This window comes from Charadrius vociferus, unplaced genomic scaffold, assembly GCF_000708025.1.
Source record: "Charadrius vociferus isolate BGI_N301 unplaced genomic scaffold, ASM70802v2 scaffold14, whole genome shotgun sequence".
Classification (NCBI taxonomy): Eukaryota; Metazoa; Chordata; class Aves; order Charadriiformes; family Charadriidae; genus Charadrius; species Charadrius vociferus.
Window position 1 is genome coordinate 9885927 of NW_009648876.1, and position 22938 is coordinate 9908864.

Consider the following 22938-nt stretch of genomic DNA (forward strand, 5'->3'; position numbering starts at 1 on the left):
CATTCTAGGTTTGGGCTGACAAGCATTTGGTCTGAACCAGGAGGGAGGAAGATAGCGGCAGAAGAGAGAGCAACATGTGGGAGAGAATTTAGTAAACAGCTGGAGAGAAGTCAAAAGTCAAACGCCATTGGTATGAGTTGAAAGGAGAAAGAATTGGTATGGGAGTGTTTGGGAACTCTGGGTTATGAAACCTTAGTCGCTTTGGGACAGGGGAAGTAAGGGATTGAAAGTTGAGAGAAGGTTAGAGACAGGGCTTGTATGAGGGTGGTTTAGTTAAACGGGGCACTGCTTTCCTGTGCGTTTCTAAACAGGAGACTCTGAATTGTTATTTTCCCCCTTTTCACTCCTCTGTTTAAACTACTTGAAATATAATAATCCTTTTGAAGTATAAGTATTCTAAAGTAAATTGGCATGAAGACAACTGCTGGAAGAGAACATCACTCACCTAAATAATAAAAATAGTACAATTGTTTAAAGCCACTTCAGAAACTTGGAGTTAGTCTACATAGTTGGAAAGTACCTGGCTGGTATGAAAAGGACTTGATGTTTGGATTTAATTAGGTTTAATGGCAAGATTAGGACTATTGATTTGGACGGGGTGCGTGAAAGAGACTTTTGAAAACATTACTATTGCTGTGGACTGTGTTTCTTTTCCAAGGGCAAGAACTTCTATGTGTGTTGAATGCCTTTGTGCCTTGATTTCCTGTGTTGTGCCCAGCTGTGTGTTGAGGGTGGGGGTACTCTGAATATATTACCTCCTTCCAAGAGCAGCTGGGAAGCTTGTTTTCCATTCCCATTCTTGTGAGAATTGCTTCTGGTATCCATGTACTAGTGTGTGTCTCCCGGGTTCCCAGGAATGTAGCCTCAACAGCTGTGCTTGGAATGGTGTTGCCATTCTTGTTGGGAGTCCACCTCTGTCCCTCTCCAATCCCTTCAGTTCTTCACTGTTTCTTTCCCATGCGCAAAGCACCTGTTTCATATTTTCTCTATTACACTGTTGTATTCTACCCTTTGTATTAAAGCAGTTCAATTTATTAAGCCAATTTACTGCTGAAATGACAACGTTCAAAGGGGAATGTAAGTGTAAGTATCTGACAAGCTTTGAACAAGATATTCAAAATCTGTTGTCTTAAGAAAACAAGAGTTTTGTGATTATGTCAGCTGTCTTGCTAGTCCTCTGTGTTCACTTCTGAAACACCAGATGGGAACTTCACAGTGGTACTCATAAAGGGAACAGTTCTTATCATATAGTAGGTAGAGATGGTAGGAAGGTAAAGCCTTACTGATGTGCAGTTTCATTCCTTTGCACAGTTAGTTTTCAGTCCTCACAGAGTGTGTGAGAACATTTTGCCTTTGAAAAATATTTTTCATTATGTTGTATAAAATTTTGACAGTGCATCTTCATGCTCGCAACATGGAGAAAACAAGGGTGCCTTCACAGTGGTATACAATAGAAATATTGATCTAGAACCCATAAGAATCATTATTTAATCCCCTGCATCACTGTATGTACGATGCCTTACTGCCTAGTTGCAGGAATGAGGGAGAGATGAATAGAGAGAAAAGAGGAGCGGTATTATTCTATCTTAGACTAGAAAAGGAGCAGCTGTTTGGGTAACTTCTGCAACTGTCTTTAATGGTAAGTGCAGGAAAGATGTTGCCTTAAGGACACACTGGAGTATGACAATCTGAAGTTAGGTTATGAAAGATAAATATTCAGCATTACAAATAAATACAGTGAAGCTGCTAGGGATAATCTTTATTGTTAATTATAGCTGTTCACAATGAATGTTAGTTTTTACTTCTGAGGAATTTTATTCCATTTTATTTACTTAAAAACATATGTGAATGTTTTCATGATTACATAAAATCTAATAGTAAAGCTGATTTTTGAGGTTATGACAAACAGTTAGTTATGTACCTCTATCCATAAGAGAGCTTTCAAACACTGCCTGATTTTTGCAGCATCTAACTATAGTACTCCACAATATCCAAAAAAGGTGTTCCTCTAGTTAACTACCCGATACATTTGGGAGCAAGCAACACAGATCTCTATGGAAAATGTGTGCCTTTGAGGATCCAGCATTAACCTGATAAGTTCATGTCTGAGTAGGATAACAAGGAGGTATCTGAGCTCAAAACAGTGTAAGAAAACAAGCAAGAAAGAGACCCAGTCCAAATTCTCCAAGTTTAAACTAAATTAGTCTTGAGGATAGTGCATTCTTGCCTGTTTCGTGAAAAATGTGAAGTGCAATGCCCATGAGAGTGTTTCAGTCAAGGGCTAAAATCAAGGGGAGTTCAATATATCTGTTCTGTTTGGACTGCTGCCTAGCCAGTCAGAACGCATATATTAATTAGCAGTGAAAGGGCTTCTATTTTGGAACTAGCTGCAACCTGTGCTGCTTCTTGCTTGTAAGTTAGGGGGACACAGGGAGGAAAGATCTTGAAGATATCATGGGTAGCAGACTTGTGAATTATGTGGTTATTGGCCAGGGAGAGACACAAGGATGTCACAGGAAATCAGATCTCCTTAAATATGCTATTGATAAACTAATTTATCAATTCAGTGGGGCTATAGTCTAGGTCTGTAGAAGCAAATTTTGGAGGATATGGGCATTTGAGATACTAAATTTCTTTTGCGGGATTGTTCACTATAGTAGATACTGAGGAGATACGTTTTTCTTTCCAGGCAATGAAATGAAGCTTCTGGGAGAAAAGATCGGGGAAAAAATGTTTCGTGAGACTTCTAGGGCTGGATGGTATACATTTAGCAGTTCAGAAATATAACAGTGAAGTGACGAAGTTTCTACTGAAAGGTGTGGTCGGTAGTAAAGCTGGTAGGAGGACAGAAAGGTAACAAATGTGCTATCTGTAATAAGGACCCTAAAGATACCTGTAAACTTAAGTAGCATGTCTTGCTCCACTAGCAGGTATATATTAAATAGGAAGAAAAGTGGAATCTTAATTCTCCTATGTAAATATAATTCAGACCCCCAAAAACCTCAGAACACCCAACCCCTGTCTTGATCTATTAGAATTCTTTAAACTGAGAAAACCAGCAGCTAGAAGCAAGACAGGTATCTATAGGGTGAGAGGTAAAGTTTGAAACTGGTTCTTGTTGTTCAAACTTTCAAAAAAGTTTTTTGACAAGCTTTCAGTAAGGACTGTTAAGCAAGATAGGTATCTATAGGGTGAGAGGTAAAGTTTTGTTATAGGCTGAAAACAGAAAGCAAACAAGAATAACTAGCCAGTTTGCTATACAGTTAGGTGGAGAACTGAAGACACAGAATGTAGAACGTACACGATGGAGTGTAAAATTACGAACCTCCTCCTTTCAAATCTTTAATGACTGGCATATTATTGCCTAAAGAATGAATATAAAAGCAAGTTGCTGCAAGGTAATATGGGGTGTGAATTTACAGTAGATTAACTACTCTATAGTGTTCATCCATGTGAACGCATGCTTGTGCAGCTCATGTTTACTACATGAGGTAACTTCTTGTTACTTTCAGTATAACCTGGGCTACAAGTGTCCAGATGTTCAGTTACTGTGTGCTGTAAACTTAAACTTGAGCCTACCTCCGGATAATTTGTCAACAGTCTGTATTCTTTTGTTGGTTATTATGAGGAAAGCTGAGAGACATGTAACTGAATTAACCGGGCAAGACAATGGCAGATGAAGTTCAGTATTTACAAATAACTGATTACATGACAAGCAATAATTTTAACCACTTATAGTAATAAGCTTTAAATTAATCATTTAGGGAAGAAAAAACGAATTTTGTTGTGGAAAGCTCAGTGGAGATACCTGTTCTAAGTCAAGCAGCAAAGGCAACAAACAAAAGTTATTAGCATGTTTAAGGAACAGGATAGGAAATAGTATGTAATTACGTAAGCATTAATTACATGCCCTCACTCGAAAAACTGTTTTCAGTTCTGGTTGCCATTCCTAAAGCGAGTTCAGGAAAAATAACTGGGATTCACAGATGAATGACTACAACAATTAACTGCAAAATGCATTTTTAACAAGGAAGTGAAAATATGGTTTGTTTAGGGAGGAGATAGGTATGAAGGAATTATACAGACCAGTGGATGACAAGGTAAATAAAGTTAATTTTATTCATCTTTCTCATAATAAGAAGGGGATATTCACTTTAGTAGGAAGACATCAGAGTAAAAACTGATAATAAAAATGAATAATTATTGTGATGGAATATAGTTACCTTCTGAAGCTCCCTGCAACAAGATACCATTAGGGCAAAAAGCTTCACAGGCCATAGTTACCTAAGACAGAATAATGAGCATTTTGCAAATAGTAGCTCCCTAGGCTTTAACATACAGAAATAACAAATTAATTTTTCTTATCAAGAAGATGTTTCAGCTGGAAGAAATTTTAGTTTCCATGTATCTATCTTCTGAAATATGTCAGGCAGTATAGTGAGTTCGCTGGGCTATTCCTCTGAACTGACCTTTTGTCTTTAGCACTGAGGAATGTGTGCCATGCTGCTGTTTCCGTACTTAGGACTTTTTCTTTGCTACATTGCATTACTATAGTCAAGCTTAATATTTTTCCTTTAGGGTAAGTGAGTTCCTGAGACACTTGGGAGGAAATCTGTATCTGAAATTGGTGATTTCCTTAGTTATGGCATGCATATGATTGCTAATTATTTTTACAGTGATGAGGTCTTTGTCAGTATGTGTAGTGTAGTGGTTCACCTGCAGTGTTGTCAGTGTATTAATGATACTCCACTGCAATTTTTCAATTGTTCTGAACTTTTCTTGTTTAGTTTGCCCGTTTGCTAGCATGAGCCCAAGATAGTAGCAGTACTATTGGAGAATCAGGGCAGATACACTGTTGGTGAGCAAGGGAATGAAGCTGAAGATACAGTTCAGTAAGACCCTTTCGTTGTTTAAGGACATACTGCCTTTCTTGCCTTGACTTGTGATATAGGGACCTTACTGGCTACTATGTTACTTCTGGACAGCTGAACTAAGAGGGTGTTTTTTGGTCTGTACCTACTGTTAGACATTGGCTTTTCCTGATGGATGAAGACTGTGACCAGAATAATCCAGACTTTTTCTCTGCTGTATTTCTTACCAGGCATTAATCCTAAAGTCTTTTATTTCACCTGGGTTTAGCATAAAATATTTCCGTGTGCTTGTATTGGGGGACTTTCTACAGGGAGGAGGACATTAAAACGCACAGCATGTGTGTAGATCCAGAGCCAGGTGGCTGGATCCTGGATACATATGTGGTTTTTTTTCCCTTTGTGAATAACGTGCTACTTCTTTCTGGAATATGCTGTAAGGTAAAAAGTAGGTTTTCTTCTGCAACGCGGGATCTGTGTGAGGTCCCTATCACTGGCTGGTGTGGGGGGCTGAAGTTGATATCTACTAGGCTGTAGTACTTTGTGGTTATTAATGCTAGCAAACTGAAGAATGTGTGGAATTGGCCAGCTTCACCAGGAGGAGGAGGAAGAGAAGGAGGAGGGGAAGCCTGGTGGGAGCTCTGCCCCTCTCTGTGAGGGAGAGTGTGAGATTTCAGGACCCAGCTATCATTGGGAATAGCTCCAATTCTTCTAGCCAGGGAGTTTAATCACAGGGATAACATCAGACCACCCAGGCAAGGACTTTACTGAGCTGCTTCCATCTCTGCTATGCAGCCAGTCAGTGCCCAAGATCTAACAGCCAGGAGTCTTGCAAACATGCTGACAGATCCATAGGAGGATAGGGCACTTTTCTCATTCTACCTTTCTCATTTGGAGAGAAGGTGGAAATTAGCAAGAATCAGATGAGTTTACTAAACCTTAGGACAGGGCAGAGGGAGTGTGGAAGAATTGAAATGGGTACTTTAGAGTGGCCCAGAGTGACTTTGTGGGATTAATATGCCACAGGAATCCCAAAACAGCAAGCTTCAGTTTAGCATCAGCTACAACAGCATTTGAACCCACACCGTTCCTCAGTTACCTGTCTGAATTACACAATTTGGTACCCTGACCTGCCTTGTCCTCAACAGAGGAAAAGTGCCACAAAGCAAACTGCCAGTGTGCCAAAACACACTGTACAGGTCCCAGTTGGCATCAGGTCTTTCACTTCTAAACCTGAGGAAGCACAACGTGGTGACTGCAGAAAGATCATGAAACTCATGGTGCAGCAAATATTTGCAGAAATTTGGTGGGGATACTTTTGCCACCAAAGGTTGTTTTGTTTTTTTTTTGGTTTTTTTCCGGTGTTAGTCCCTTGCTTTGACTCAACCCGCTTTATCTGAGTCTTAATCAGATTTCTTTTCCATATGTAACCATTTGGTTGGCTTTTACCCTTCCACTAATGGAGAGGACAGGAAGCGTAAAGGAGAAAGGCATCTCGTGGTAACTAGGAAGAGGAGCAAGAAGCCAGGAGATGAAGTTTGAGGGATATTTTTCTTTCCTCTTTTGCACATCTCAGGGCCCCATCACCTCCTCATCCCTGGGCTTGTTAACACAGGAGCTGAAATTACTTTTAATGCTACTGATTTGTAGCATCAGCAGTAATATAACTGGTCTCAGCAGAGGTTGTAGGAAGCGAAAATGTCAGTGTAGTTTCTGCAGTGCTCAAATCGAACCCCTTCTGTTCTGAGGCTCCAAAGGGAATAGGAGCAGAGGCTTTTGTTATGATGCAGCAACATCTGCAGAGAGTCACCAAATGGGCTAGGCTGAGCAGCTAGAACTCATGTTATGGGAAAGATTACACCCTGATCATCAAATGTTTGGCAGGACTGTACCTTATCAAAATCACTCCCACTGGGAAGTTTTGAGGCAGAGGCTGTCTAAATGAAAGCCTGACTTTTTCAGGAGAAGGAAGAGGAGAGTTCAGCCATCCACAGCAGCAGCACTAACTTGAAGGGATTTTTTTTTTTCATTGTTAAATGGATGCATACGCTGGAGACACTACAAAGGAATTTGCAAGTTTGTCAGGTTTCCCAGGAATGTCTCTGGCAGGTCTTTGTCTGGAACGTTTTCTGGAGACTGGAACACTTGTGCTCTGTATGCATATGTATATCCTGTAAGCTGGTAAGCTCCGCAAGCAGAGAAGGAATGTCACAGGCCTTTGGCCAGATCAGCTTTGGTACACACACAGATTTCACACTTCCCAGCCTGTCAGCCCCAGTTCTTCCCTTCTGGCTGGTTGCTCCTGCAAGTAAAAATCTGTACATAAATGAAGGTAGTTTAGTATGGGGTGTGGTCAGCAAGCTGGCCTGGGTAACAAAAAGGTGGCCCTAGAAAAATCTGTTTGTATTAAATGGTTTCTTCAAGGAATTTGTAGTAGGTTTATCTCGTGCTGCTATTCAGACAGTGAAACTGTGTGTTAGAGATTTGTGGTTTGGGGTTTCCTTTCCCTCTTAAGGAAGGAGTCAGGTTAAGATACCATGATGCTTCCCATACTGGGATGGCCTGTTGGTTTCCAGTATCTTGATGTGTTAAGGAAGGCAAGGCAGGTGGACTGTTTCCAATAGTACTGGAAGGCCTGGGTGCTGTTAGACCAAGTCATGCTAGCGTATGCTAGATCACAGATGTACGTAAGAGCTCTGTGGTGAAGCCAAGAAAATGCAACACGCAGACTGGGGAGAGAACAGATGAGCAGTGAATACTTATATTGATGTAGCATCTAGTCACAGTCCTCTCTGAAGGGTGAAAGAAGAAAAATAAAACAAAGAATGCAGAAAACTTTTTTTTAATGGCAAGTTGTTAGCTCTTCCCCTCTGTTCCTGGGAATATAAATGTTTCACTGATCTTGAAAAGCCTCAGGGGTATGTGTGTCTAAGGAAGGCTTGGTAGGTGAAAAGACAGTGACTATGGAAGCCAGGTAATGGAAGAAAAGAAACATTTCTTTTACAAGCTATTGGATAAAGATGGCATTGCTGGATGAATGGTAAGTAATAAAATGGAAAATTAGGGATTGTCTGAAGCATCTTGAAGGAGTCAAACTCACGCAGGAAAAAATAAATCAAAAGGCAAGGGAGAAGATATTACAAATGATGAGACATTTTGCACATTTTCAGTTTTCCAGTGGAATGCTTCCTTTTTGGAGCTTATGATTGTGTCTTGTCCTGAGGCATCAAAACCTAAAGGGTCTGGTCATAAGGTAGAGGAGCAGTGATCTTAGGCGTGTCTTACCATGATGCCTAGCCAATCTTTCTTTAAAGGTAAAAGCTTCTCAGTGAACTGTTGATGTTCATATATACCTTTGAAATTTGTTGATAGGGTACGTTGTGCTGAAAACTTCGTGGCATTAGGTGTCCTCCTGTTTCAGACTGTGAACTTTTTACCATGTTGAAGGTTTTTCTGGAAGAGACAATAAAGTAGGCCTATGATGACTGCATTCTTTTGGCGTATCTTAGTCTTGATCTTTGAAATACAGTTCGAACTCTGGATCACTTTTCTTCCTCACCAGTCAGAAAGATCCAAATGGAAATCTGAGATGTGTGAACTGGAGAGGATGCAACTATGGCTCCATGTAAGAGAAACGGTCTTTAAACTTTGTAGATTGCCAGTCCCCAGCACTTCATAGGCAACAGGATATGTCTGACCTCTGGCAGAAAAATACTAAACCTGCCAACTGGGGAGTGTGAAGGTAGGCATTTTTGGTAGTGTGTTGCTTGCCTAGTGTTGTAATACATAGACCAGTGAAACTCGAGATCTGCTGATCAGGACATTGGTAATGAAAATTTAAGTCACTTTTCCACTCTCTGCCAAGGGGGACAGCGTAACAACTTCTAGTGATGATGTGTCCCTGTTCACCCTGGTCGACTCCTGCAAAACTAGCAAGAGAAACACTCGGGGTTTTAGGAGGCTTTTCCTGAATCTATAGAAGTTTTTCTGCAGCACTGTGGGGTTTTTTTGTGGTGTGTGTTGGTTTTTGGTTGGGTTTTTTTTTTAATTTTTGGCCATAGTTAACATTTGCTGCTCTAGCTTATTTGAAACATTAACAAAGATCAAAATGAAAGTACTCACTTTATTATAGCAAAAAGGTTCTTTAATATGATAATGGGAAACTATTGAAAGAATAATATAATTTAGAAGTGTGAAAGATATTAAACTTGTCTTCTGACTCTTGCTTGTGATTTCTTAAAGGTACTATACAATGGGTCTTTGTCTGTAGGATGCAATTCATTAGAAACAAATTATATCGTGGAATTTTCGTTTTTCCTATCTGTATTTGGAGATTTCATTTTCCTATTGGAATTACAAAGCACATTAACAAAAACAAACCCCTCAACTCATATCCAGTGCTTTTGGGTATCATTCTGTGTTGTGGCATTGCTTTCAATCTTAAATTTATTCAGAAATAAATTTCTCTGAATAAAGCAAGACCACAGAGACCAATTCTTTTAAGCTTATGTGTCTCTGCTGTCAAGAAGGCAAGTGTGTTGCAGTCAAACTTACCCTGTAATGCTTAAATAATAATAATTTTAAAAGAGATTATTTTGGCATTATGCAAGAATATCTTTTGGCTTATTAGCAGTATTGAACAAAGTATAACAGTACATATGTGTGCTGTTAAGTTTTCTAACACAAGGGCTCTCTATTGATATGGCTGTGACAACCCACGTGTTCTTCCTTCCCCCATTTCTTGATGTTAGATAATAAATAGAAGTACCTCAAGTGGTCTCTCCTCCTTCCATGAGAGGTTTTTGGAATGTACTGTCCCATTGTGTTCTTCACTCAGCATGTTCCTTCAAGCTTGTGACCTTTGTGCTGTCCCCAACAGCTTAAAAATTGTAGCAAAACTTACAAATCATTGTATCATGAGAGATTAGCTGTATATTATCTTGCCTTTTACAGACTCCGCAGAGAACTGTGTGAGGAGAGATGTTTGAAAATAGGGGCGCTTGAAGTGTGCAGTGAAGCACACAGGTTTTCTGTCATGCTGTCAGTGTCAGAAAAAATATTCTGAAGTCCCTCACTGCTAGTGAAAAATGGGAATCTTACCAAGCAGGAGAGTTTGAATCCATCTTGATACAACTCAGTGTGAAAACTAACTTTATTCATGTAGATCTACACCAGTAACCTAACCACCTTCCTTGTTGATCCCCACTAGCCTGCCTTTCTTGGGGTTTTGGGGGTTTCCTTGTTTGGTGGAGAGTTTTCTTGGTGTTTTGTTTTGGCTTTTTTTGTTTGTTTTCCACTACCACAATTTCTGAAGCTGCAAGCTATTTTTTTATGGAGATGGTGGTATCTGCTTTGGTCTGGGGGCTATACATTATCATCTTTTGTGCCAGAGTAACAATTGATTTGCTGCTTAGTGTTTGCCTCTGTAAAGGGAAGAATACAGTTTCATCAGGTGCACAGGAGGACTAGTGACTATAGAGAATGGAGCCACTTCACTGAGCACAGATGTGCTGGGGGTGCCCCAGCAATCGATCCACCAAGGCAACATCCTGGCAAGCTAATTATAGAAGTTGAAATGTCTCAGCGCATGGCACAGTAACAAGCGTTAACACCCATTTGGGTGGGCTGGCTGCAGCTAAACCTTATACTCTTGCTGGTGTTCTCTCCCTCTTTCTGAATCCCTTGCCTGTACTTAATCCTGCTGTAGTTTAAACACCTGTCTGTCTGGAATGTGTGAAATGTCCCTACAACCCATGCTAAGCTATTTGCTCACCTGCTTTGCTTAGAAAGACAGCTTTCAAAGAAATGACACACTATTAGAGAGGAAAGAATATAGCATTAATAGAGCAGGGGTGAGGTGGTAATTCATGAGACTAAATGGTTCTTGGTATCAAGATGATAAGGTGACTTTATCCAATTTTCTCTCCTTAATTTTATACATTGGGTGTGTTAGCAAAGTTGTGATCACTGTTGAAGGAGAGAAAATTGGACAGTCACTTTCATTTCATACATTGGATGTGTTAGCAAAGTTGTGATCACTGTTGCTTACAAGCTAAGAATTGTATATAGCCTGTTTCATTTACCATGTTGGCCTCTGTGTTTGCCTCATTTGCCTTTCTTGCTTCTTTTCAGACAATGAACTCTTTGTGGCCAGAAACTGTCATTGTTAGGTGTTTGCATAGTGCCTGGCACAATCAGAACTAAACCTAATTAGATGCTTTCTGTTATTGCAATGAAAATAATTAAATTCTGCAGAAGACAACAACATTTAAGGGTGAGACAGAGGCACCACAATGACACCTGATGCTGTTTTCCATATAAGATGGGTAGCACTGTCCATCAAGTTATTAAGCTTGTCCAATATGTCCCACTGTAAGATCTTGTTTTAAACTGTAATGTTCTTGTAATGTTCTGAAACTTTATCCATGTGAACTCATGTTTTCTGTGCTTAATGTTAATAAACATCACCTTTGAGATCTGGAGCAGATGCAGGGCTAGTTGTTAGACTCTTCTTTCTGTCTGTGTCCTATGTCTCATTGGCTGGCTACCTTCCACTTGCCACAGAAGCGAGCAGGGGCAGGACAGATAAGTCTTGTTTGCCACATTACCTTAATCTTGGTGCAGAACCAGGTCTGTTCTGTGCTCCTAAACGTAATTCTGGCAGTGACTGACTGGGAATCTTAGCTTTACAACCTTTGTAGTGTTTTGTAACCTTCATAAAACATGATTTGTTTTTTAGGGTTTTTTTAAAATGTAAACTAATACTTACATTGCTGTAATAGATATGTTATGTATTTAGGTGCTCTTCAGTAAACCAACAGATTGTGTCTGCTTGCAGAATTTGATCTTTCAAGAAGATAAGCAATGCAAGAAGAATGCACAGGAAAAGAAACAATGGAATACACTTTACATGCTTAAAAACACAAATAGTTTTAGAGTGTGATATAACAAACATACACCTAATACAGTAGTTAATAGTCTAAAATTGTATTTACTTGTATGAACAGTTTGGAAGTGGTTGGGTGAGAAGTTTTTCATGTGTGTTAGAGTTTGGTTTTGAATTTTATGTCTAATACATATGCTGTTGGGTTGTGCCTGTACATATGCTTAGAGAGGGGTAGAGAGAGGACCGATGCATATGGCTGGCTTAGTGACACAGCTCATGATGACTGGGTAGACACTCTGGTCTCTGGTCAATGTAATATGAGCTTCTAGCTTTTGATTAGTGCATGTAGAGTTAAGATTTCACAGGGCAGGAACGTGATGTTGCTTTCTTACTTTAGGATTTTTGCCCCATCTTTGTTCTTTTCTTCCTTTGTTCTTCTGTGAATGGAAGGGTTGTAGTTTTCATGCTGTTACTTGAACTCATTTCAAGCGTGGTGGCTGTTGGTGTTCTGTCTCCTACTACTTTATGCAACTAGCACAGTTTTTCTGCATCTAAAGATTTACTTTCTCTAGCAGTCTTACTTCTCTGAGTACATACTCTATCCAGTTTACTGTGTCACACCTTTTGCTCTTTTCTTGGCTTTTAATTGTTTCTGATGTCTGGGTTTTTTCTTTTTTTTTTTTTTGCCACTTTAGTTAACAAACCTGAACTTGGCAAGTGGAGCTATAAGCAAGGGGACTGCAGCTGCCCCACAGAGCTACCGATCACCACTCGACAAAAGAGGGTCCTCGTGGGCTGTTCAATCAGACACTCATATAACTGACAAAAGATCTGTCTCTTCAGCAGTCAGGTAAGTTAAAGTTGCTGTTATGGCTTTTTGCAGGAGAGTGTAATGCACTAAGGAGCTCATTTGTAATTTGTGTTTGGCCTCTTGCTCAGAAGATAACATCTAAGGGCCTAATACTGGTTCTTCTCAGGACTATACTGGAAACTAGGCCTATGAAAATAGAGCCATGTTCCCAGACCTGGCAGGTTCATGGTGAAATAAGGGCATGGATGAACATGTAGAATGAAAGTCTATTTCTCTTTGATCATTTCTCATCCCTGCATCTGTAAGTTTAGGTTTGCTTGTGTTGAGACATTTGTGCAGAATGCAAACTTATACCTGATACTGCAGAAATCTCTGGTAAGGCCTTATCCTCATGCTTTTCCTTGAACGTCAAGTTTAGATTGTTCAAAGATAGAGCAGCTTCTTGATATGTTCATGAAAGTTTTTTTTCAGATGGCTTCTTTACACTCTTTATTAATTTTGGACATTGGAATTTATATTTGTGGCTGATATACTCATGGGACTCGGGGCAGAAGACTGATGCTCTTTATTAATTTTGGACGTTGGAATTTATATTTGTGGGTGACTCATGGGACTCGGGGCAGAAGACTGATTCTGCAGTAAAACCATACTTCCTGGGATTGAAAGAGCAGCAGGATTTACCCCAAGGATTCTGAATTGTGGAAGCCAGGAGCAAGGCGAGCTTGCTGCAGTAGACTAGGCTGGATACAGGCCCAGGATTGCTAGAGATTTGAGTTCTTCCTTTGCCACTTCAGTAAATATTATTTATTCATTTGCCTAAGTCTGTATTTTTGTGTTTTAAAACTGAATAGTGAGGCAGAGCTTCTCCAACACATGAGTTTAGGACTGGAAAACACTGTATATGTGAAAATACTAGTTCTTCTCATTGGTGCCTGAACGCTACTGGAAAACAAAGGGAGGTGAGAGAGGCAGACACACAGCGCAAAAGGCATGTGACCTGAGTCGTCATCCTTTCCCAAATGGGCTCTTCAATAGGAGGATTGGAATGGGATTTGGAAAGCTCAAGTAAAATTGTTCTTATTTCATCAGTCACTGCTTTTCATCCTGCCTAAAGAAGAGGAATTTGAGAAATGAATTCCTGGCCTGTTTCTGTTCCAGCACAATGTTTGCCTCTGGGGTTTAGAGTTATTGAGAGAGGTGGTGGTGATTCTGCTCTTGGAGCCCAGCCAGGCGAGCTATTACCTAATCCAAATAAAGAACCTATCCAACAGGTGTAAACTGCCTTCTGCTCCCACATAGCTCCAGAGAGCAGCAGAGTGCAGGCTGTCCTGGAGCTTCCGTTCCTTTCTCAACTCTGCTTGCACCTCTGCCTGCACTCGCAGACATAGCTGGAAAAGGATTACTCATCATCAAAATCTTCTGTTGCAGAACTCTGCAGAAGTCACTGCAATTACCACATTGCTCTGAAACCGTTTGTTATATGTTACCTGTAGATCTGAAAACCCTGTTTAAGGCCCAGAACTCCACTCTGAACTACTTCCAGGGTTATGCCTCATTTAGAACTGTATGCATAGTTTAATGCCTTTAGAAATTGTTTTATTTTGTACAGCAATGCAAAAGTACTTCAGAATTATCTGGCCACAGCTGGTATAAGATTCCATCTTCAAACCTTTTATGAACCATTTGGTCTTTCAGTACTTCACTTGCTCTGTTTTTGTCCTCAGAGCAAGAGACAAAGATGTCTTAATACCCTTTATTGAATTACTTTGTCTTCATGGTTGCCTGTATCAAATGGCCAGAATACTGGCTGTTGAAAGTTTTTTTGTAAATCTGGAAATGAAAAAAGGATTCTTGAGGCAGTGCTGGATTACTTGGGCCACGAACTTTTATTTAATGAGTGTCCCAAAAGGAATATCAAGGTTGTAATATATGGAGATGGCTATCTTGTATTGTTAATGTCTTTTTTGTTACTTGATCTGTTACATTGGAGCAAGCAGTTCATAGAGAGTCTTCTGATGGGTGTCAGCCTGTGCTTGGTGCTGGATGACTGTTTGAAGAAAAGCTTCCTGTTTTGTTCCATTAAGGTTCTGGTCTATCAGTTGTAGAATTCAGCGAGGATGGAAATGTTTTGTAAATGGGTCTCTTATCTGTCTTGCACTTGGCTCCAATTCAAACATCTGCCTCTGAAGCTTAGTCCTTACAGTTTTTGTATGGCTCTGTGGTAATTATATGCCATTTTAGTGCTGCTGAGGTCTGTTTGCAAATTTTGTTTTGATGCTTGCAATCTATAGGATTCAGGTTATTCTTACTGACAAATCTTCCTCCTCTTTAATTCCTACCCTCCCAGTACTGACTTATCTAAATGTTTCTGAAAAGTAGTTCTCCCTTCTTTTGTTGAATTATTTTGGTTCAATGAGATCAGGTGTGGAATCAGTCGTCTGATCACCAAAAGGCAAAGGAGATCTTGAGTTTGTAATATAGAGACAGAGAACAGTTCTGTATATGTTTGAATGTTATTTCAGAAATCTGCACTGCTGTGCCTTTTGAGATTTTTTTTTTCACTTTCTATAAGCATCAGCTCTATTCCCACTCAAATGATGGTTTAGGCTTTTACTGTGCCCCAGACAGAGCAGCCTGCGGGGCTACGCAAGAGGCGAGAGATGTTCCAAGTTGTACATGGTCTTACTTCTGACTACCACAAAGTGGCTGCCAACCTCTGCCATGCTGGCTGCAGTCCTGCCTTTGTTGCCCTCTGTAGCTCATTGAGGCTATACCAAATCTGCTCTTTCCTTCTTTAACCCTAGTCCTGTCTCAGTGCCCTATTTCAGTTCTATCTCAGCTTCTCACTCTGTCCATCAGGCAGGATTGTCACCCTTTCACATTCTGCTGTAAAGTCACTAAACATGGTTATGTGTTTTGTAGTAGAACTATTTAAGATTCCCATATATCATTTTTATCACAATTTCAGTAATGTAATAAAGATAACAAATGAAAGTGATCCTCATTATCCAGTGAAATTAATTTCCAGTCACTGAAGCCAAGATCTTACTAGAACTGCTCTTGAAAAAGCATTCTCTTGAAAGCATTCTCAGTTGCATAATAAAAAGGTAAAAAATCAGGTGTTTAAGAGAACTAAGCTTGTTGATTCAGAACCTAAACTAACTTTTGAGTACCTGTTGGCAAATAGTTGCATAATCTGTAGTTGTGGGGATGGTAGACATTCCTAGAGGCTTCTGGCACTGTAATATGCAACTGCTGTGTCACTTGTCTTTTGAAAAAAATGGTGGATTTCTCCTCAAAGAATAACTTGATCTTTGCGGATCACTTAATCTCTAAGACCTGAACCAAAGCTAGTCAGAGATTTCTTTCTAACTGGTACAGATTTCTTGTGTTTTCAGTGGGCACTTTGCATTCAACAGCAGCCATCCTTGCTCAGATTCATCTCTTAGAACTCACATGGGGAGTCAGTTGGTAAGAATTCAGCAGTGAAATGGTCAGTGTTTTCTCAGACCTCTGTTTCATTAGCTTCTTGTTCTTTTTGTAGTATCTTTCTCAAAGGTAAAGACAAGACCAACCTAGCTCTTCTAAAGTACTCGGCATATTTTTCCCTTGGATCCTCTGACAGATTTTTCTAACTTGGTTAGCAGAGGCAGGCAAGCGAGCTTTCCTGTCATCGATCAGAGGGTAGAACGGCTGTCCAAATTATACCAGACAGCCTGGGAGGACTACTGCAGTCAGAAACAAGGGATTCTCCTCTTGTCATTGCTTGACATGCCCAAAATACGTCTTAGCTCATAATTTCAGCCAAGGTGCTCATGTTCATTGAGAAATGATGTTTTGTTGGCAGGCTGTCTAATCTGGGTTAAATTGTATAAAATGAGGCTTTCTCAATTTTCTTATCTAGAGATTTCTAAGTTTAATTTGCTCTGGTGTTGTTCTTAGTGGTAGTAACAGTGGCAGCTGCTCAGGGCTTCACAGGCTGTGCGCACGTACCTGCCATATGTCCAGTTTTCCAAAGAGGCTCTGCTTTGTGCATTTTCGCTTCTGTTTTTCCTTGCCTGGAAGTATCAAATGGGGTGGGAAACTAGAAGATGCCACCCAGACATTTGGCATCTTAGGCTTTCAGGAACCGCAAACAACATGCCTTGTGTCTGGAAATTCTGGAAATATCTGATAGGCAGTAAACCTGCAGCTTTTTGAAGGAATCGGACTTCATGCCCATTCACAGCATAATTAGAGCATTCGCATAGTAGGTGTTTCTGGGTCACATTGCATATATTTACTGCTCACGTACAAAGCAACTGAACAGTGTGGGTGCAGGAAGTCCAGTACCACTTAAAATGTTAGCTTCCGGTGCCTTTTCTAATAGCAAATATATATATTAATTTGTATCCCAAAAGTTCCACACTGAAAAATGACTGTACACTCCACTCTCTTGCACACCCTAGCTCACGAACTAAGACCCCTGTGCGGCATCCCCTGACAAGCTTATACTGCTTTTGCAGTCTCCCAAACCAGGGCTGGTAGTGGGTACTTTATATCTTCCTTCCCCACCTAGTGCCTGCTGGTGCTTTGTGCCAGTTTCATTTACTGCTAGGGGTATACCTACTACATATTCTAGGTGTCAGATGTTCTGCTGTGATCATACTAAGTATATAACCTTTGGACTTGTGAGGATGTGGAAGACTCTGACGTCTTCTGAAAGTTTGTTCTGTGCTGGTGTAAGTGGCTTCTCTATTTCCACTGAAAAGTTTTGCCAGAAAAGCTCCCGGACAGCTATCACAGGCTAATTGTGGCTCACCGGTCTTGATCCTGTGTGTCAAAGGTGCAGCTTGCTGTGTTTGATGTAAAGGGAAAGTGAAAGTGGCTTCACTGTTTCCTCAGTTTTTATTTTAAATTTTGGAGGTGTGGAATGTAAAATAAGAAATCAGACTGTGACCCTGACTAGACAGGCTCTGAAGGACTATGAGGAGTGATACTAGAATAGCCAAGAGATGTGCTAATGTGCAAGGTGATTCTCACAATGCTACAAGGGTGAGCAGCTGATGGGACAGTTTTGCTTTTTTGTAAGACTCGTGAGCTCAGCCAAAGTGGGCTTAGCATGGCAGAAGCAGCATGGACGTTGCAGCAGGGGCTGTGGGAAAGAGCTAACTACACATGGGCTTGCAGCTAGAAGTAGGAGGGAGAGAATAAGAATTAATCTGTTTCTCTCTGTTGCTTATGTATTACCTTGTAGTTCTGCATCTTAAGGGTTGATAGTGACTTTATTCTCTTACAAATAATTTGTTTCAAGATCCCTGCAGTCTCTTGCAAGGTAGAGGCTGCCCGATTGCTGTCCTGTGCCACACTTGCCAAGCAGTTGGAGCCTATTTGTTTGCACAGCATCTGGGTGCAAGCTAACTCGGAGACTGCGCTGCACTGATGCCTCTGGAGGAAATGAAGGGAGAAAGCAGCAGGGACTGCGGTCTACACAATAGGCCTTCAGTTCTGTTTGAGCAAACTCCATTGACCTTAACACCTCCCTTGCTAAGCAGCACAGAAGTGCCAGAGCAACAGCAGACCAATACTGAGTCCGGCCCTGTGCTAGCATAGCCATGTGTCTGTTCCTTGCTCCTCATACCGTTTCTCCTCTTCTCTCTTTCTCTTTAACTTAATGCCTAAATTAATTTGATTTCTTTATTTGAGGTAGAGAAGTAACTGAGGGTGGCTACAGTGACTTATTTTCTTTTTCTGTGACTGTCTGCATTTCCTCCGCAGCTCTGTCATGCTGATTCTGCCTGTGGTCCTTGAGAAGCAGCATTTCTGAGGGCCCTGAATTTGGGGTTTAGTCTATTATTACCTTCTGCTCAGAGGAGGTTTGAGAAGGATGGGCAAAAAATAAAGTACTGCCTGGGTAGCTGTAAGTTCTTACAACTCATCCTGTCTCTAGTTTGTGCATGTTCTTCCTCTACCCATGCATATTTGTGCCTGTAACAGTCTTCTCCTGCCCCAGCAACCTCTTAACCTTTTTTTTTTTTAAACACATCTCCCAGGGTCATGGGTGACAACTTGTTAACTGTGGAAGTGAATTGGCTGACTTAAACTTCAGAAATACATGGCTTGCCTTCTATTTTTTTTCTATATATATTTTGGTCACACTAAAGAAACTTGTGATGGCAGGTCCAATTACTCTCCATCCTGCTCGGAAATCGCCCTGAGCCTCAGCACCATGGGTTGGCACGGTCCTGAAGGATCCCTGCTTCCCACAGCTAGGCCTTGGCTCTGTCTGTCTGGAGCCTCCGGGAGAGGAAAGGCGGAAAGCTCGTGACTTGCCCAGACAGTCTGAGGCCTGGCCCTGCAGCCTCGGCTCCCCAGACGCTGTTGAGTCGGACTTGGCTGGCAGCCGCCGCGCTGTTACTTTTCCGAGGTAATAAGTGAGATTAATCGCAGGACCCTTTCCAGAGGCGAAGGGGGTTTGGGCCGCGTGCAGGGAGACCGTAGGAGCCAGTGCTGGGGCTGTGAGGCGGAGGCGGGAGCTGGGGCCTTGCAGCAGGGCAAAGTGGGGCACCAGCGGACTTGTGCGAGTGTGGCCTCTGTGCTCAGCTACTTCTGGGAGGCTTTGCTGGAGCTGCAGCCTGGGGCATGGCTCTAGCTGAGTTACCTGTGTCTGCTGGCCTTGGGCAATTATATTTTTTGCAAATAGCTCTTGGAATTTGAGGGGGGCAGGTTTCTCTTTGACTGCATAGCTGCCTTTCAGAGGTGATACAAGGATCTTTCCCACTGTTTCCAGCAAGGAGTCCATGTTGGTAGGTGCAGGGGAGTGACAGGGGTTTCATACCTTTCTCCCACCAATACTGTGCAGTGGTTTTGGGTTTCTCATTTCAGCTGCCTCCACAAACTGACCTTACCCTGATGTAAACATAGGATTTGCCGTCCTGGGCTGGGCTGCTAATCTGTCTAGTTCTCCTGTCCTGTGCTTCAGAGCAACTACCACCACCATCTTCAGTAGAAGCACAGGGAATGTTCTGAGGGGCAGCAGTGAAATGCCCTGTCTTGGGCGGGGGAAGCTTGCTTTTACCCTCCAACTGTTTGTTAACAGCTGGCTTGTAGTTCTCACAGTACTTTCTGTTCTACATAGTCTAGTGGGGATGTTGTCATGAATCATATATTTTTACTTTCTGGAAAAACTGTGGTCTCATTGAGCTGTAGCAGTGAGTTCCACAGGTGAATTACATGTTATACAAAAATTTCCTTTTTTATTTTTTTCCCAAATTTGCCAAAGGTCTCTGCAGCCTTATTACATGAAGGCAAGCAGAAATACTTAATTTATTTTCTGCACTATTTATTCTCTATGTTTCTATCATCTCCCTTCTTACTTGTCTCTCCTAAACTAAACATTCCCATTCTTTTCAAGTTCTAAATGGAAATCTTCCCAGCCCTCTAATAATTGTCTGGCTGTCTTTATAGAGATGACAAGAAATGAAAACAGTACATCAAGTAGGAGTAAAATGTTGGTTTTATTTAAGTAACACTGTTGTATCTTTATTTTCGAACTCATAACTTACATATATTAATATCTTGCTGGCTTCTGACCATGCTAAACACTGAATTATTTTTTTAATATGCCATTGTTTTTCTTCAATTATTGCAGTAAACGTAAAACTGAGCAACAGGTATAGGCAGTTCGTCCTGCTACAATTTTTTTTTCCTCCGTCCTCACCAGTGAACTCTCCTCTTCCTGCTTCCAGCTGCCACCAGTGGATTTTGTTGGCTGTGATGGAAGTCACGTGCTGTTTTCTGTTCTAATAAGCATCTAATTCAATATAGAACAAGTTGAAATCTTCTAGTATCTTGTACTACTTGACTCAAGCCTCCCTCCAGCTATCCCTGATCTTAGATCTGTTTGAACTATCCTGTGTAGGTTCTAGATATTTCATGTTGCAAAGCGACCAGCAAATCTCCCTTTCCTCTGCATTTATTTAAACCTCCCAGTCACCATTAAAATAGCTTTCCACAGTGGTATTCAGAGGGTTAATGTGGCTGTAGGTCTCATTTCAGTAGCTCTCATGGGGGAGATAGAATCTGCTGCTTACAGTCTTCTAGGAATGAGGGGACGCCTGTAGTTGTAGTCTGGTGCTCTGCGGGAGCAGCTCTGGCCACAGCAGCCTTTTTCTCTAGAGAAGTTCTGAAAGGGTTACAAGGGAGCCTTGGCTGTTTCTTTGAGCTATTTGGAAAGGACGGGCCTCAGACAGCTTGGCAGGAACCTGGGGCCCTGTTTTTTCCAGCCCAGCCCTTCCTTCTGCACGGAGCTGTCAGGGAATCCCACGAATGTCTGTTTTTTCCCCTTTTCCTAATTTTTTTTTAGTGATATTTTTCTCTGTCCCTGGCTCTTCCCCACAGAGGGACCTCAAGTTTTGTCCATTGATTGGTCTTGCAGGTAGTGAGGTAGAAATGAAAGCTGTGCTACTATGCCATAGCTGTTGAATTAGTTCACAGTTGTGCAGCTGAGAAGGGCATTGGGAAGTTTCCCAGAAGAGCATCCTTTCTGGCATTGATCTTAGGGCAGGTCCATCTGGCCTACGAACAGAGGGATTGAATTGGGCCCATCTTTGAACTGTGCTATTCCTGTGGGTCATGGTGAGGCACTTTGAAATCTCTGAGCTGCATGTTCTGTATCCTCCCTCCCAGACACACAACAGAATGCTGCTTTGTAAAAATGGAAATCCCCTTTGTAAGCCAGGCTTATGAAGGACATGACACGTTGGCGACCTTTCCTTCATTTGCTTCACAGTCTCTGGGGCTGTCCTGAAGTTGAACTCATGAATATTTTGGAGATTTCCAGGTCTGCCTTATACCTTTTCACTTCAAGAAAATGGAGGTGTCTAGAGGGTAGTGTTAGAAAGGAAGTTTGGTTACTGGGTGAGAGCAAAGGTCTTGAACAGCTACGTTGAAGACATTGGTGTTGTACAGCTGAGAAAAAGAAATTGAATTGGGATCAGTAGGCCTGTCAGATGTTGGGATCAGGGTGTGAGCTGAGATCCATGTGGAAAGCCTTTCCAGAAGGCAGCCCTCATGTTGGGCAGTCCCTGGACAACTCTCTGAAGTCAGCAGCCAAAGGGCCTGGAGTCAAGCTCATATGAGGCAAGAGTTTCAGTGACCGAGTGTGAATGCCAGAGCAGGATGTAGCAAAAGGGGCCAAAGGGTTTTCCTTTCTGCTAGGCTTTGTTTTGGGGCTACCTTCCATTGTACAACGAAGTTTCCACGAATACACATTCATGTCTTCTATCCAGCCCGAGGTCATACTTTCGCTCAGCTTGCTCAGGTTGAGCGTGGTACTCTTTTTGATGTTTTATCCTGTGACGTAAATGGGAATTCCCTGCCAAAAGCACAAAGAAACCCCTTTCTTATCCCTGAAAGTGTTAGTTAACCTTTCCTATGAAGATCCTGCTTTGTCACCTAATTTTTCCCACCTTTCAGACTGGGGGATTTTTGTAGCTGACGCAAAAGTTTGTGAATTGTATGATGTTGGCTTCATGATAGCCTGTTATTCTCCAGGGCTACTCTGGGCTGTAGGTATCAAGCAGCAGCTGTTTGTGAACCATGCAGGGCTCCAGTGTTTAGCAAAAAACTCTTTTTTTCAAAAGGGGGAGGGGAAAAAAGCATAAAAAAACTCAGGAAGTCTATCAGCTTCCCTGTGCATGTAGTGACAGCTTTGCTTGGTGATCCTGTTCACTAGTTGATGGGTTTTTGAAGTGCACATATATTTTAATCTGAAGAAGATGGGGCAACCAAAACTCTAGTGTGGAATGCCAGCTTTTTGTTTAGGTAATAGTGTGAACTGTAATAATGAGTAACATTTGTGGTTAGTAGTACTTTTTTAGTCTTTACCCAACACTGTATAATATCAGCCAGTGAGTGGTTTGACCAAAATGCTCTGGGTAAGAGGACTTGGTTGGTAATGAGGAAGAAAGCATTTTGGTGGCTCGAGAAAGCTGGTTATTCAGTTGTCCAGAACTAGTGCCAATTACAAAGATTAAGTGCACTATTAAAGGTAGGCTCTGCAGCGTCAGGGTGGAAATACCGATTGTATCCAGAGTCCTTTATCACAAGCAGATATTTCTAGGGTTTCATTCTGTAACAATAGTTGAAAGATGGATATTCTCTTCAAAAAAAAAAAAGGGGGTGGGGGGAGCTAGGTAACGCTTAAAGATACCACAGTTACTACTCTCCTGTTGCACTCACTGGACTTTTATTAACATTTTTCATCCAATTACTGTCCACAGCAAGCATGTAGGGAGAGGCCAAGGCAGCCTGGCTGATCCAAGTCTGCTGAAAACTGGCCCTGAACAACAACCTTTTGTGAAAGGAATTTAAAAGTGAGTGTGCCTTATCAA

General features: G+C 41.4%; 1 protein-coding gene across 1 annotated transcript in view; it reads left to right on the top strand.

Annotated features, from left to right (window-relative positions):
- TTLL5 (tubulin tyrosine ligase-like family, member 5) overlaps positions 1-22938 on the top strand; it is a 124212-nt gene that overhangs the window by 66288 nt on the left and 34986 nt on the right. The window contains exon 29 of the mRNA XM_009887046.1: positions 12450-12604. Within this exon, the coding sequence (XP_009885348.1) occupies positions 12450-12604 (155 nt within the window). The remainder of the gene's footprint in view (positions 1-12449; positions 12605-22938) is intronic.